This window comes from Halichoeres trimaculatus, unplaced genomic scaffold (genome assembly GCF_033239565.1).
Source record: "Halichoeres trimaculatus isolate MK-OKI-2021-1 unplaced genomic scaffold, fHalTri1.1 fHalTri1_scaffold_3, whole genome shotgun sequence".
Taxonomy (NCBI): domain Eukaryota; kingdom Metazoa; phylum Chordata; class Actinopteri; order Labriformes; family Labridae; genus Halichoeres; species Halichoeres trimaculatus.
Genome location: NW_027437181.1, coordinates 41,211,390 through 41,225,309, shown reverse-complemented (window position 1 = coordinate 41,225,309; position 13,920 = coordinate 41,211,390). Strand labels below are relative to the sequence as shown.

General features: G+C 41.0%; 1 protein-coding gene across 1 annotated transcript; it reads left to right on the top strand.

Annotated features, from left to right (window-relative positions):
- Positions 1 to 646: 646 nt before the first annotated feature.
- On the top strand, positions 647 to 13,811 carry LOC141788326 (apoptosis regulator BAX). The gene is made up of 6 exons (XM_074667239.1): positions 647 to 910; positions 6,553 to 6,601; positions 7,357 to 7,518; positions 8,437 to 8,569; positions 8,694 to 8,798; positions 10,818 to 13,811. The coding sequence occupies exons 1-6, from the start codon at positions 841 to 843 to the stop codon at positions 10,914 to 10,916; spliced, it is 618 nt and encodes a 205-aa protein (XP_074523340.1). The 5' UTR covers positions 647 to 840; the 3' UTR covers positions 10,917 to 13,811.
- Positions 13,812 to 13,920: the final 109 nt, after the last annotated feature.

Sequence of the window (13,920 nt, the reverse complement as noted above, 5' to 3'; positions counted from 1 at the left end):
TCCTGCTCCTTCACTTTTCTCTGTCTGTTTTATCCATCATGCTGAAAGTGTAGTCTAAAGATTGCCTCTACCGTCAGTGTGTCACTATGTTAGCATTCAGTCAAGTTAGCCAGAGATAGAAGGGAGCTTTATTTATGCTCAGCTCTTGGTGGGTGTATCCTTCGGTGGCGGTTGTGTGACTATCTGACATCACAGAGGAGGAGCTGCTTCATCAGATTACTCCAATAAAAAGAAAGGATCCTCAAGTTGTCATGAAGGTCGAAATCTCGCGGCCAAATGTCAATGACCTATTTTCAGAGGCATCAAATCTCGTTCTAGGATATCAGAAAAAATACAATATCTCATTTTTTGAAATTCAGGGGGTGAAAGGTCTTGTTTTCAACTTTATTATTTTATATGTAAGTATTAAATCATTGATCAGCATGATATGTCCCCTTTAAAAATGTGTATGTGATGCTCTGCTTTTCCTCTCAAAGTTGAATAAGTACCGTCAGAAAAAAAAAAGTTTGTATTGTGATGTTTGTTGTGGACAGGGAACAGAAGCAGGAAACAGATGGTAATAGCTTCTGAACCACAGTTTTTTGGCCTGAGTTGTCTTCACTTTTGAGAACCTGAGACTGCCGCCCGGCCTGAAAAGAGGCGTGCCGGCCGGTGGCCTGTGCGCGCTTCCGTGTCTCTTCCTGGTTCTTCTGTGGAGGGGGCGAAACTTTCCGCGGCCTGGATACGTCCGGACAAGTGACTCCATTCGACTGATGTAGCGTTTAATGTTTTAACTTATCAACCGATCCCTTATCCATCGCCCCAGCTCCTTCCACACGGGCTGACAGAAAGTTTGGAGCCATGGCCGACAGCCGAGAAGAGGAGAAGAAAGACGCAGAGCAGGAGCCTCAGGGCGCCGTGGGTGGGGAAGGTATGTAAAGTCATGTCTGCCTACCTCAGTCTGAGCTCAGCGGCCCTGAGACACCGAGTCACTTCTTTGGTCGTTTCATTACTGGGAAAAGTAAAGTGTGAGCTTCAGGCTAAAGTGTCTAAGGAACTTTGGTACATTTTGTTTGGGTACAAAGTCATGAGAGAGCATGAGAGTGTGTGAGAATTCCGCTGTAATATCATGTCGGTGTGTGTCACACAGCTGGTGAAAGTTTGCCTCAAAGATCGCTGCTACTGTTCTGGTGTATGTGCTCTGTTAATGTGAGCATTATGAGAAACAGTGTGACTTCATGCCCTGCCTGGTCATTTAATGCAACTGTGACAAACAAGGTAATAAAGAGACAGATATCTGAGTCAGGACGGTGAGTCACACACTCCTCTTGGGGAGATAAGAACAAAATTTAAAAACTTATACAACATGAAGGAAAGTAAGTTATACAGTCCTGTTTATGTTGTGAGTTAAATGAGTTTAACAGGTAAATGTTAAAGTCAGTTTAAAGGAGTATTTATCTCTTTGACATGGAAATCTTTGGCAGTGGAGCAGGGATGTTGTTAGTGCTCAGTGGAGTGAGTTCCCAGAATCCACGGGTGATGGTGAGGCTGCAGAAATGAGGCCGATGTGGAAGAGTCATCACTTGCAGTCCCCCAAGTGTCTACCTGAGGCTGGCTGCAGAAGCACCTGAGACCACACACACACACACACACACACACACACTTACACTCACACTCACACTCACACTCATTCATTCAGTGAAACTGATCTTTACAGCAGGGATAAACACATTTACAGTCTCTGGGAAAGAAAATCAACCTCAGTCTGAACCAGAGGTTGCGGTGGACTGTTTTGTTGTCCTTTTTGACCGACAGGGTTATAAAGGTCCTGGCATAATCTATTTTAACACCCACCTTAATTTTTAAAATGATAATAATGACTAGTTCAATAGCATTTAACTTTCATTTTAAATTAATGTTTAGTCCAAACAAACTGAACATTTCGCTGTACTCCCTCCTGAACTCTTTCCTGCAGCCTGCCCAGAGATGATTGTCTTTCCTTCATCTTTCACTGGATCAGTCCTTCTTTTTCACCTTTTTTATCAACACCGTCATCATCATTGGACTCTTTGAAAAAATTTTGGACGCTCAGCCGCTGTGACATTTTTCCGATTGGAGCCATCAAGGCCATGAACTAAAGGCTGATGTATGCTTGACGCACCCGCGTGGTCCACGCGGCTTTGTTCAGGTGACAATGTCATTTTCACACCTATGCCCCCTCACGGGCTCCTTTTCATGCGGAAATATCTGTAATGAACATTGTAATATTTCTAACCTGCTGGACAGAGACACGCAGACATGATGGCAGAAGTGGTCAAAGTGCAGAAACACAAGCATCTGTATGACTCTTCACACAGAGATCACCGTGATAACTGAGTGGTAAATACGTAATGGCGAGAAATTGCAGCCACTCCAGGCACTGAAGAGGAATGGTTTAAAAGAACCTGGAAAATTCTCTGTGACAGATATGTAAATGTGTTGTAAACAAAGGCAAACTTCTTCATCTCTCGTTCAGTACTCTGATAGATGCAAGTTTGTGATACACTGCCCCCTGCAGTTTGGGAGTGGACACCAACAGATGCCGCACAGGGTGTTAAAAAACATAAAAGCCTCTTGCAGAGCTTGTGTGTCTCATCTCCGCGCAGAAAGCATAACACAGCCTTTAGCTCATTAATGTGCTCAGTTGCCTCCACCTGGTCGGGGTGTGATTGTGGTCATAATGACAGACAGCCTACAGATGTTTTCATCACAATTTTAAAAAACGAGTAACGTGACCCCTGCTCTGAACAGCTGTAGGCAGGATGAAATGTCTTTGTTGTGAACAGCGGCTGACCATTTATTTAAAGAGACCAGTTCACTAAAACCCAAACCTTCCTGTCGTAAACTCCGGGCTGAGGGGGCAGTGTGCCTGAATCTCTTCCCCTCCTTTAAGACGCTCTTTTTGGACAGAGAGTAAAGTCACGTTTTGTGACAGATTTTGGTCTGCAATAGAGTCTGATTACAGATAAGTGTATGTAGAAATTAGTGCTGCACGATTTGGGGAAAAGGTGCGATTTGCGATTAGGTGGACAATATTGCGATTGCGATTGTGCTTGCGATTTAATAAAAAAAGTTGTGTCATGATGAGTCTACTGACTTGCTTGGTTATCATGGAGAAAAATCTGAATTGCATGTACTGACATTGCGATTGCGATTGCGATAACCTCTTTTGCGATTACGTAATTGCATGTGCTGACATTGCGATTGCAATTGCGATAATCGTGCAGCCCTGGTAGAAATCTTATATCTGTAATAATTCACAGGTGCCACAAGTTTGCATTGGCTTCATGTTAGGACTACCATGTAGGGACTGAGGTTTATAATGTATATTTCACAACACCCCATTTTCAACTGTTTAAAAGTTTTAGAAAACACCAACATTTTTCCTTTTTAAATTGAAATTACCGCAGTTCAAGTCCAATGAATAGCTTGTAAAGATAGAAGGTGATCTGCAAGAGGTTAAAAATTGATTGATCGATCAAGCCTTGAAAGTTAGTGCTAGTTAGTGCTATGTTAGTGAGTACATCAGGGTTACCTTCAGCACGAAAAGACCCAGAAACTGGGGCAAACTGACAGGAAGAGGCCTGGCCGACCCTAAGCCACAACAGAAACAGAAGACCAGTTTCTGAGAGTCGACAGCTTGTGTGACGGACGGCTCAAAGGACGACAGCTTCAGAGAGGTCGTGGTAAGTAAGCAAGCAGTGTCATGCTGTGTCACAGATGAGATACTTCCATCAGTACACTTACATGAAGTACACCGTGTACTTAGCAGTGCACTAGCTTCAACAGGGTAGTGTTGTCCCAAATCAAAGACTGCTGCTTCACACTCACTGGAAGAGACAAAAGCATCTCCGAACCATTCACAGGTTATTTCTGCTGTTCATTACAACAATCAACCATTGTTTGTTTGTTTCCCACCACTTCCTCTGTGAAGCCAGTACGGTGGCCATTAAGGGTAGAAGTGTCCACCGCTCCACACTCAATTCTTTAACTGCTCAGAGTGCGCTGGCTGAGAAATCAGAGTGCTCTGTGTTTTTCCATACCGTCAGTGGGAACACAATTATACACTCAAAATAGGAAGTGTAAGTGGAGAAGTACATGTTTGGAGACTCGGTTTCAGTTACAGTGAAGAGGAGACTTTGAACTGCAGCTTTGACAGGTCAGACTGCAGAAAGAAAGACATCCATCACTGAGACAGAGGCAGAAGAAGAACCAGAGACTGGACCATCAGACCCCACCAATGGACTACTGAAGACAGGAAGATAGAGCTATTTAGGATAGGATTTCTGTACGTCTTATGTAGAGGAGGTTAAGGAAAGGATGGATCCTCCGAGTGGGACATCACATCTAAACTTAGAGGAGGAAGCAGGACGGTCTGTGGCTGTTTTCCCGGCTCTGGACATTTGATTTCTATCAGAGAAAGAATGCCAGGAGTGTGTGTCCAGCTATTAAATCTGACAAAGGTGGACACTTTGAAAGTTAAAGGTGTGGAATACATTTTACTTTATAAATTGTTTCAATGATTATGTTTTTTTTTAACTCAAGTTGTTTATTTGTTTCATGCTTTCATCTTAGAGTGCAATGAGACATTTAACTGCATCATCTTCTAAAGACAAACTAAATCTTTTGACTAGTAGTGTATGTTTTTTAAAAGGTTAGCTCAGAGTGGAAATGTTGCTTCTCCTTTGGATCATTTGCTGGTTTAGTCACTTCAGTTAATCTGGATATGGGCCTGATGCCACTAATGGTGAGTTTGGTGCCCAGATATGCAAGATGGTAGCTGACATTTGATATGCCATGTATTTGCTGGTACTGGTTGATACTGATTTTTAAGGGAGAAGTCATTTCATAAGTGGTGACCGATAGTTTAAAAATGTGCCCGTACACAGGCGTTTGCTAAAAAATGACGTGAAAGTAGGCCTGTCAAGATAACAAATTTTGCTAGATGATAATTTTCCAAAATATTATTGCCGATAAACAATATTATTTTTCTGAAAACAGACACAGACTTGTTCAAGTCCACACCAGTCTGTCGTTGCCAAACAGGGTTGGTCTGACTACATTGTGTGGTTTAGCTGGTTATGCTAATTGGGACAGTGATAACTTGCTAGAATGGCTGGTAGCAGAGATCAAGGGACAGGATAAAGGGTCTCCATGAAGAATGGGTGTTACGGTTTTAATGATTCTCTGGGGTCCAGATGTTTGAACTCTTGGGAGTGAGTAAAGGAAGCGAGTAGAGCTTTGAAGGTGTTTTAAATTTTCACCATTCTCGTGAAAACTGTGAGTTACTGAAGCCAATGATTTTATTTGGGTTGAGTGTGAACAAGAACAGGGGAATTTCCTATAAGGGATTCATGAAGTGTTGGTCTATTTCCTGGATCAAATGTGCTTTTATTATTATTTATTTTTGAGCCATAACTCAAGAGTTTATAACAAGTCATCATAGCTTTTTAATAAGCATTCTGTCTTGTAGTTAAACATTTGGTTTCGAAGACTTCAAATTTCAGCCTGTGTTCAGTGGAGTGTTTGCCAACACAGCATGCTGTGATGGCATGGGCGGGACTCTTTTTCAGTCTAGTAACCCTGGGATTGTATTAATCTGTTCAGTAAATGCTAAAACAATGCTGTAAATGTTAAAAAGATGCATGAACATGGGTGTAAGGTTTATCTCCTCTTCCCTCACAGAGAGGTCCGAAATAATGTTCTTTTTGTGATGTTGGCTTCATATTTGATTGAAATGACAAACTTCTGTTTGGATGCAGGGGCGCGTATACACTTCGGCCATGAGCAGTGAAAACTGACTGTACTATTGGTAAAGAAAATTGATTAGCAGTATGCATGAGCCAGGTCAATGTCCCAAATAGAGCGTTAGATAAAGACAAAGACAAAACATGTGAGGAAAACGGATATTTAAGAATCAAACACATCTTTTGGAAAGTATGGCAATGTGAGGGATATACAGCGAATTTAGATTTAGAAGACACAACTTTTTTCAACAGATGAGATCAGGGAAGCGAAGGAAGACTCAAACTAGTAAGGCCCACTGCTGTCAATTTTGCAAGTTTGGCTTTTTGCTTTTATGTCTGGGTCTTTCCGAGATGTGTGTGGTGAAATGTTGGAGTTCATCAAACAGCTGCTCATAGGGTTGTTGATCTAGTTACTGGAGCTTGTTCCTTAAAGTTTTCATATTGCTTATTTTACCCTGTAGGTCTTCCACCCTGCACATCCCACATTTAATTCTCTCTGAACGATGCCTTTCTTTCTTTGTTATCTGACTGGCTTGCTGACAACAGCTGTTTGTTCATTCTATACTCTGGTTATAAAACCTCCATTTCTTCCTTTGAAAAAATGTTTTTCTTGATCTTCTCTCGGTCACACTGTTACCACTCGCCAGAATTATCTCTGTTTCTGTGTAGGAGGTATGCACAATTCAAATTGATGTTTTGCAATGACAAAGTATTGATGGTGATAACTGGAGGAAATAGTAACAGAGATTCTAACCGTATCTTATTCTTTATCTTGTCATGGCTGTAGATGTGATTGATGATCCCATCCTGGAGCAGGGAGCAGTGGTCCTCAGAGGGTGAGTGTCCTCTTTACTCTGCCATAGAAACGTGTCATGATCATATGAATTTAGTGATTGACAGCATGGAATGAAGTTGAGGGATGAATTGTTGTCTTTCCTCTATTTTAAACATAGAATAACAACATAATAATGCTGGATGTTCACACTGAGCATGTGCAGATTTTCAAACCTCTACATATTCACATGTTGTAGAAATCACTGAATCCTATAGCTCCACCCCCACTGGGCCTCCAGAGGGCTGGCCAATCAGAGGGAAGGAGGTTTATGAAGTGGGGAGCCTTAAAGAGACAGCAGCTAAAATGAAGTATTTCAGACAGAGGCTGAAATAAGGTTTTACTGAAACACCAGAGAGAAAAATGGAGATATCTCTGAGCTGTAAATCATATAAAGCTACCGAATAAAGACACAAGGTAAGATACAGAATGAAGTGCAACACCACCTCTTTGAAATAAATCTAAAATGAGTTAGAGTGGGTTGGAACCCTGGCTGGATAAGCAGCATAACTAAGCTTCAAATGATTTCACTGACAGTCTGTTCATCTGTCCTCTAACACAAAAGTTTACCATTCCACACCCTTCTGAGTCTTGACTGCAATCAGAAAAACTCACACCATGGATTCAACCGTTGATGGATGTGGAAGTAGAGTTGAGCTCCCTGGGTTGGCCTAGCAGCCGGCTTTTAGCTTTGCTGAGTCTTCACAGAACCTGATGAGTGCGACAGATCCTGGTCCTCATTCTCTGTGTTTGTCTTAGATATGTGATCGAACGCATTAATACTGAGGAGCCCGGTCGCAGAGTGTCCTCCGAGGACCTTGGAGGGCGGTCGAGTGAACAACAGGATCCACAAGTCAAAGAGGTGGTGGATCAGCTGCTCAAGATCGCCGATGAGCTGAACAGGAATGCTGAGCTGCAGCGGTAAGCAATGCAGATGAATGGAGTTCACGAACAACACGGCTGAATCAGTCTGGAGAGACCAGAGCTGAAAATCAGGATTTAAATCAACAACAGTTGATTTACAGAGCTGTTTTTAATGCCAGTGCCTGTTTTGATTTGGTCAGGGACAGGACCCAAAAGGACCTGAAAAGATAAAAACACAACTTATCTGAAAACATACATTCACATACACCCCAGGTGTCGCCTTAAAAATCCCGGCCTGTGATTGGCTTTCACCTTGTTAGAGGCGGGACGTGTGTCCAATTCTGCAATATAGAAGTTACAGTTGGGGATGCACATCAATCCAATTTTTCTGGTTCGGATACCCATACGGATACCCGTGCTTTGGATATCACAACTGATCAATTACCAGTGTTAAATGATAACCTGCATGCACTGCTGTGCATATATATATATATATATATATATATATATATATATATATATATATATATATATATATATATATATATATATATATATATATATATATATATTCTATAGTTATAATAGATAGCTTTTAATAGCTTAAAAATATATATAAGCAGCATTTTGGTAAAAAACAGTGCTTCAGAACTTACGGAATTTCCATTCTGTGGTAAACTTTTATATTCTGTAGACTGGATTGGCTCCTTTTCCACTGAGACTGATCCAGCTTTAGGGGCGCCGATACACAGATACCCGGTCTCAGAATCAGTATCGGTGAATCCCAAATTACAGTGTAACTGGATCAATACATCTTGTTTGGCTTGCTCAGCCAGGCTCAGAATATGAGCTGCAAATGAAATGCTGAGGGAACGCTGTCAGCCATTGGCACATCATAAACATGATGCCAACCTCCTGGAGCAAAGAATCAGGTCAGTCACTGTAACAGCTGAATGTGTGGTCTCTGTCCCACAGGCTGATCAGCCAGGTTCCAGGAAACTGTGCTCAAGACATTTTCATGAAGGTGGCCCGGAGCATCTTTGCTGATGGCATCAACTGGGGTCGAGTGGTGGCTCTCTTCCATTTGGCCTATAGACTCATCTACAAGGTAAACCACAGACACAGGCATCCCTCAGTCAGAGCAGAGTTTTTAACACATCTGGGGAGAGAAAACACAGACAACAAATCAACCCCTCTCATTTGTTTTGACAAATATGTCCTTTGTTTTTAAGGCGCTGACGACGAACCATCTGGAGAACATCAGGACAATCATCAGCTGGGTTCTCCAGGTCATCAGAGAGCAGCTCTACTCCTGGCTTGTACAGCAGGGAGGCTGGGTGAGTGACGACCTAAAAACCTGTCAGCTGTGGGCTTGATCCATTTCTACAGTCTTTCATGTCTGCAGGGGGTCGACAGGTAACTGACGTAAACAGCTCTGTGTGATTACACTGGGGGGTCGTTTCAGAAAGATACAGAAAAAAAGAAAAACCAGAGCTTAAATCTCAAAATTAACAACACGATAGGACAGAAGGCTGTGATAAGGATAAACAAGAGCAGAAATAATTTCTTCATTTTGAATCATGATTAAATACTGGTTAAAAGGCTGGAACAATAGGCAATTTCGTAGCTTTTGAATTAGGATAATTTGTCAGGTAACAGTGCCCCCTGCTGGTAGAATGCTTCACACTTCACAATGCTCTCACACTGAGTAACACACTGCAAAAACTGAAATCTAAGCAAGTGTTTGTCCCAATTTTAGATTTAAAAAAATGTCTTTTTAAAACTCAATACAAGCCACATTCACTAGACCAGTCCAGAAAAATATCTCATTTCATGTTATCTGAAGACAGATATGAGGTCTGAATCACTTTTTACGAGTCAACACACTGCCAATGGGGTAAGAAGAAAGTTTATGTATGAAGACTTTTTCTAATTTCAAGAAACTTGAAGAGTGATTTTTTCCTACCCACTGGCAGACTTATAATATCTTGAATTCATACTTTCTGGACTTGACAGTCAAGTGTGCCTCATGTTTAGTCTAATAAGACTTTTTTTTTTTTTAAACTTAAAATAAGACATAACCACTTGATTAGACTTAGTGTATTGATGCAGCTCCAGCAATGAGATAACTGTTAAAAAATGTCTGTTTCTATTTGAATTAGTTCAAAAACTTCTAATTTTCCACATTCATTACATTTTAAGTAAAGAAATATGTATCCATTTTTTGTTCATTCATTTTGTTAATTATTATTCACAGCGCATGGAAATCAGAACAACATTATTTCAGATAATAGTATATCCTCAGATTACTAATAACAGATTAAAGTACAGAGATGTCCATCTTCTACAATGCCTGTGGCACTGCTGATGTTATACAACGTGACCTTCAGCTTTTCTGTATTATTGAATCCGTGTTTCCCATCCTTTACTTGTCAAATATCAGGATATTACCAGACCTGAATCCTTGATTTAGGGTTCAGGTCTGTTGAATCTGCTGGCCAGTCAGGCACAATAGCATCACAGTTTATAAACAGATTGTATATAGAGTGGACAGTGTGGCTCTGCCTTTTACCATTGTACCAATTTCAAGCCAAAATACCCCCGGCACAGGCGCTGAGTAAGATGACGTCCATTTTTTTACCACAGTGTATGTTAACAAACTATCAGGTAGTGCCCTTGGCGCTGTAAGTATTCATTTCTAACACATTTCTGGTGTCTTGTCAGTCACCCAAAAGATTAAAAAGGGGAAATCTTCTTCGATGATTGTAATCTCTACATTAGACTCCATCACGCTGGCACAGATCATCTCTATGACCAAGTTTGCCATGCTGTAATGTTAAAAAAAATGGAGACTCTGTCAAATAATTATAATTTATAGAACTTATAAAGTGCTTAAATACGTATTGATTTCAGAAAGATATTACAGATATATGAATGGAGTAGAGGTCACATGTTGTAGGGGCTGGGAGCTGGGAATGATTTGAGGGGGGATGTTCCAGAGAGTCCAGGCTTTGATGGCTACAGCTCTCTGGAGGTAATGGGCTCGAGGGAGCATCTGATGGTTGGATCATACTGAGTTTACTGTTTGATCAGATGAACTCACATGGTTATACATGACAATACATGACTATTTGCACATTGTTCATCCAGGGGCAGGTTTTTGGCTTTTAACGAGGTCCATGTTTCTTCAGTGGAGTTCAGTTCCTCAACCACTGATGAACTAGAACTAATAAAAACAAAATCTGGAGTCATGGATCAAAATACGACACCTGAGTGGTTGTAGTTGTAGTTTTTACTTTTTGCATGTTTACTGTTGAGTGGAAACCAAAGCTCTTTTTCCCTCTGTCCCTCTCCAGGCGGGGGTGATCCGTGGCTTTTCTCGCTGGAGGACGGTAACCTTAGTTGCATCGGTACTGTTGGTGGCAACTATTGTTTACTACAGGAAGGCGCGCTGAAAGCCTCAGACCTCACACCCAGAGTTGCAGTGGGTCAATGCAGCTGGTTAATAGAGAAGTTTCTGGAACATGTGTGCAACCACTCCTAAGACTACATCTTCCAAGTGCTGAACTTGAAGGCAGAAACCTCCCGACCTTCTCAGGATTTCAAGACCAGTAAAGTGCTTTTCCTGTTTGCTGTCTGTCAAAAACCCTCATTTTAGCAGAAACTTCTCACATTTCATGGATTATGATGTTTAGCTGAGACACCACCTGCAGCAGTCATAGAGCAGCATGATTAACAAACAATGGGACATAACACAGTCAGGATCGCAGTTAAAATCAATTAATCACATTTTTGATCTCATGTCTAAATCCCCACATATTGCTGTTCAGATCGTTTCAAAATGTAATGCTACATAGTATGATTTAAAGCAACCCAAAGGGGGGGGATGGATGGATGGATGGATGGATGGATGGATGGATGGATGGATGGATGGATGGATGGATGGATGGATGGATGGATGGATGGATGGTTAAATGGTTAAATGGTTGATTGGTTGGTTAGAGGCTCCCGTCACCTCCCATCTGTCATGTGTTTCATGTTCTGGGGATGGCTCAACTACAGTGCTCAAAGAGACAAAACAGGTCAGAGACATGTTAAAGTAACAAAACCGATTTCTGACCTTTTATGGCTTCAAGAGTAGCAGATAACAGTGTTAGATGACAGCTCTAATTAAATACATTCAAATGTCTCGCCTAATAACATGTCATTGCTCTTACAAAATGGAAAAAAAAATTACCACAGTTGCTAAATCACCCAAACAGACCCAGAGTCTGTAGGATAACAAAATGAAAGTCAACTCTCAAAGTCTTTTCTTCAAACTTATAGAGGTGGTATTGTTAATTTTTGTTTTCATTTTGTATTTTGTCTCCTCTGGGGCTTCCGTAGTACCTTTACATGATTTACTGCTCATAAAATCTCTATTTTCCCTCTCTGGTGAAACCCTTTGTTTCAGCCTCTGTCTGAAACACTTTTCAAGCTGCTGTCCCTTTAAGACTCTCAGTCCACAAACCCCCTTCCCTATGATTGGCCACCTCTCTGGAGGCCCTCTGGGGGCGGAGCTATGGGCAGACCTTTGCCTTTGAGGCCTGCTCCTCCATTGTGTCATGGACCAGTTAGGAGGTCCTTATGTGATGACCTCTTCATTTCAGGAAGTTTGGCGTGGATCTTATGCTGTTGTTGGACCTGAGCGTGAATATGAAGGGCTGAAAATCTGCACACATGTACCCAGCACTGTTACTTCATATCCACTTTTAAAATATGAGAAAGCAAAATACACACTCTTTAAAATTTAGAAGCCAGTTCTTGGATGTTTCCTCCAAAATACCAGTTTTGAGTCTTTGTTTCATCACTTTTATGACATAGTCTTTTACTTTGCTTTCTGTGTAAAAACACAGTGTATACATTTTTTTTAAACTGTTAACTCAAACTTTAACTTAATTTCTGAAAACCTTGGACATATGAATCTCCCCGACCTCACATCCAGCTTTTAGGGAAGCTTACTGGCAAATATTTCAGCATTAGAACACGGCTGCTATTTTCAGTGGCAAGCTCAAGGTCTGAAGATGTGAAAAGTCTTTATTACCTATTTATCTCGCACACTGTACAACTGATCACCACATTTTCTCAACAGCATCTCTCATTGCCACTCAGACAAACCTGAACACAACCTTCACCCTTTAAGTATTTCCATCACATGCACCAGCATCTTCCTGATCTGCTGAAACACTTTAAAGAGGTGTTTAAAAAATCTTAAAACCTGTGTCTTAGCTAACGCCATGCGACCTGCACGACACATCAGACACTGTGGGGAGGGTTTTTAGCGGTCAATGCTTTTTTTTTGAAATTCTAAATCTGCATTTGCAGACTCAGTCTGTTAGTTTGGACACTACTGAACGTGGTCAGCTGACCACTCTGTACTGTGAACACACCTGCTAAGTACTCGGACTGAATGTGACACATCCTCCTTTTAGCATTAATGCAGCCTGCTTTTCTAACCAAACTAAAAACAAACTGGTGCTTTGAGGGCAAACTTTGAGGGGAAATTTTGTGTATCAGCAGCAGCTAGTGTTTTCCTGTTATTCGTCTCTCTGCAGTCTTCCTGTTCTTAGTCCATACAGCTGGTTACACAGAAACATGCATGTTTAAGTTGTGGGTTACCTACACGACTGCAGCACTGGCCCAAATGAGGATGCAAAATGCTTCTGTTGGCAGGTGAATGGTGCAAAAAGGATAGTGAGAAGCCAGAGCTTTAACATTCCAATGCAACAGTTTATAAGTGAGGTGAAAAGACGTTTTTTTTCTGTTTCCCACCTGTCTTCCATTGTGAAGGAACCAAAGTCTGAGATGACGCTCACAAATCACATCATACATGACTGTCTCTCAGCTGCTCAGTCTCTATGCAGAATTTAGACCTCATGACAGACTTTAAGGGAAATGGGTGATAGTGAGACTCATAACCATCTGAAGCCTCTTCTGGTCTTTTATATATAAAAAAATCTCTTATCTACTTTTTACATCTCCAGTCTTCTTTTATAGTCTGCAGTAAAAAAACAGGAATTGTTTGTATCTCTCAATAAATGTAAAATGTTTTCAATGCTTCTTCTTTGGTTTTTGTGATTAATTCAGTGATTTGTTTGGGGACAGTTAGTAGCTTTAGGTGCTGTGATTTAGTGCCAAGTTAGCCTTTTTATTAAAGTATTTTTACTGTCAAAATGATTGTGCAATTTGAAAAGGGATACTGTACTATTTATCTACAGATTTGAGGTGTTGTTTTTCACTATGACTGCTTATTTAATAGTTGGTAAAATGATCTAATGGATCTCAAGTTCTGTGAATAAATCTGATATGTGTTATACCACACGATTGTCTTTGTGAATGACTTGTCACACAAAGAAATGTGCAGCAAGGCATCAGTAGCTTAGGGAAGTCAGTGTGAACCAACTGAGGATGGATTTTAGT

Bases quoted from the DNA above. Each gene is read 5' to 3' on its own strand.
- LOC141788326 (XM_074667239.1), top strand. From the start codon at position 841: ATGGCCGACAGCCGAGAAGAGGAGAAGAAAGACGCAGAGCAGGAGCCT. The intron at 6,602-7,356 runs GTGAGTGTCCTC...TGTTTGTCTTAG, and splicing joins GGAGCAGTGGTCCTCAGAGG to ATATGTGATCGAACGCATTA. The intron at 8,570-8,693 runs GTAAACCACAGA...TTTGTTTTTAAG, and splicing joins CCTATAGACTCATCTACAAG to GCGCTGACGACGAACCATCT.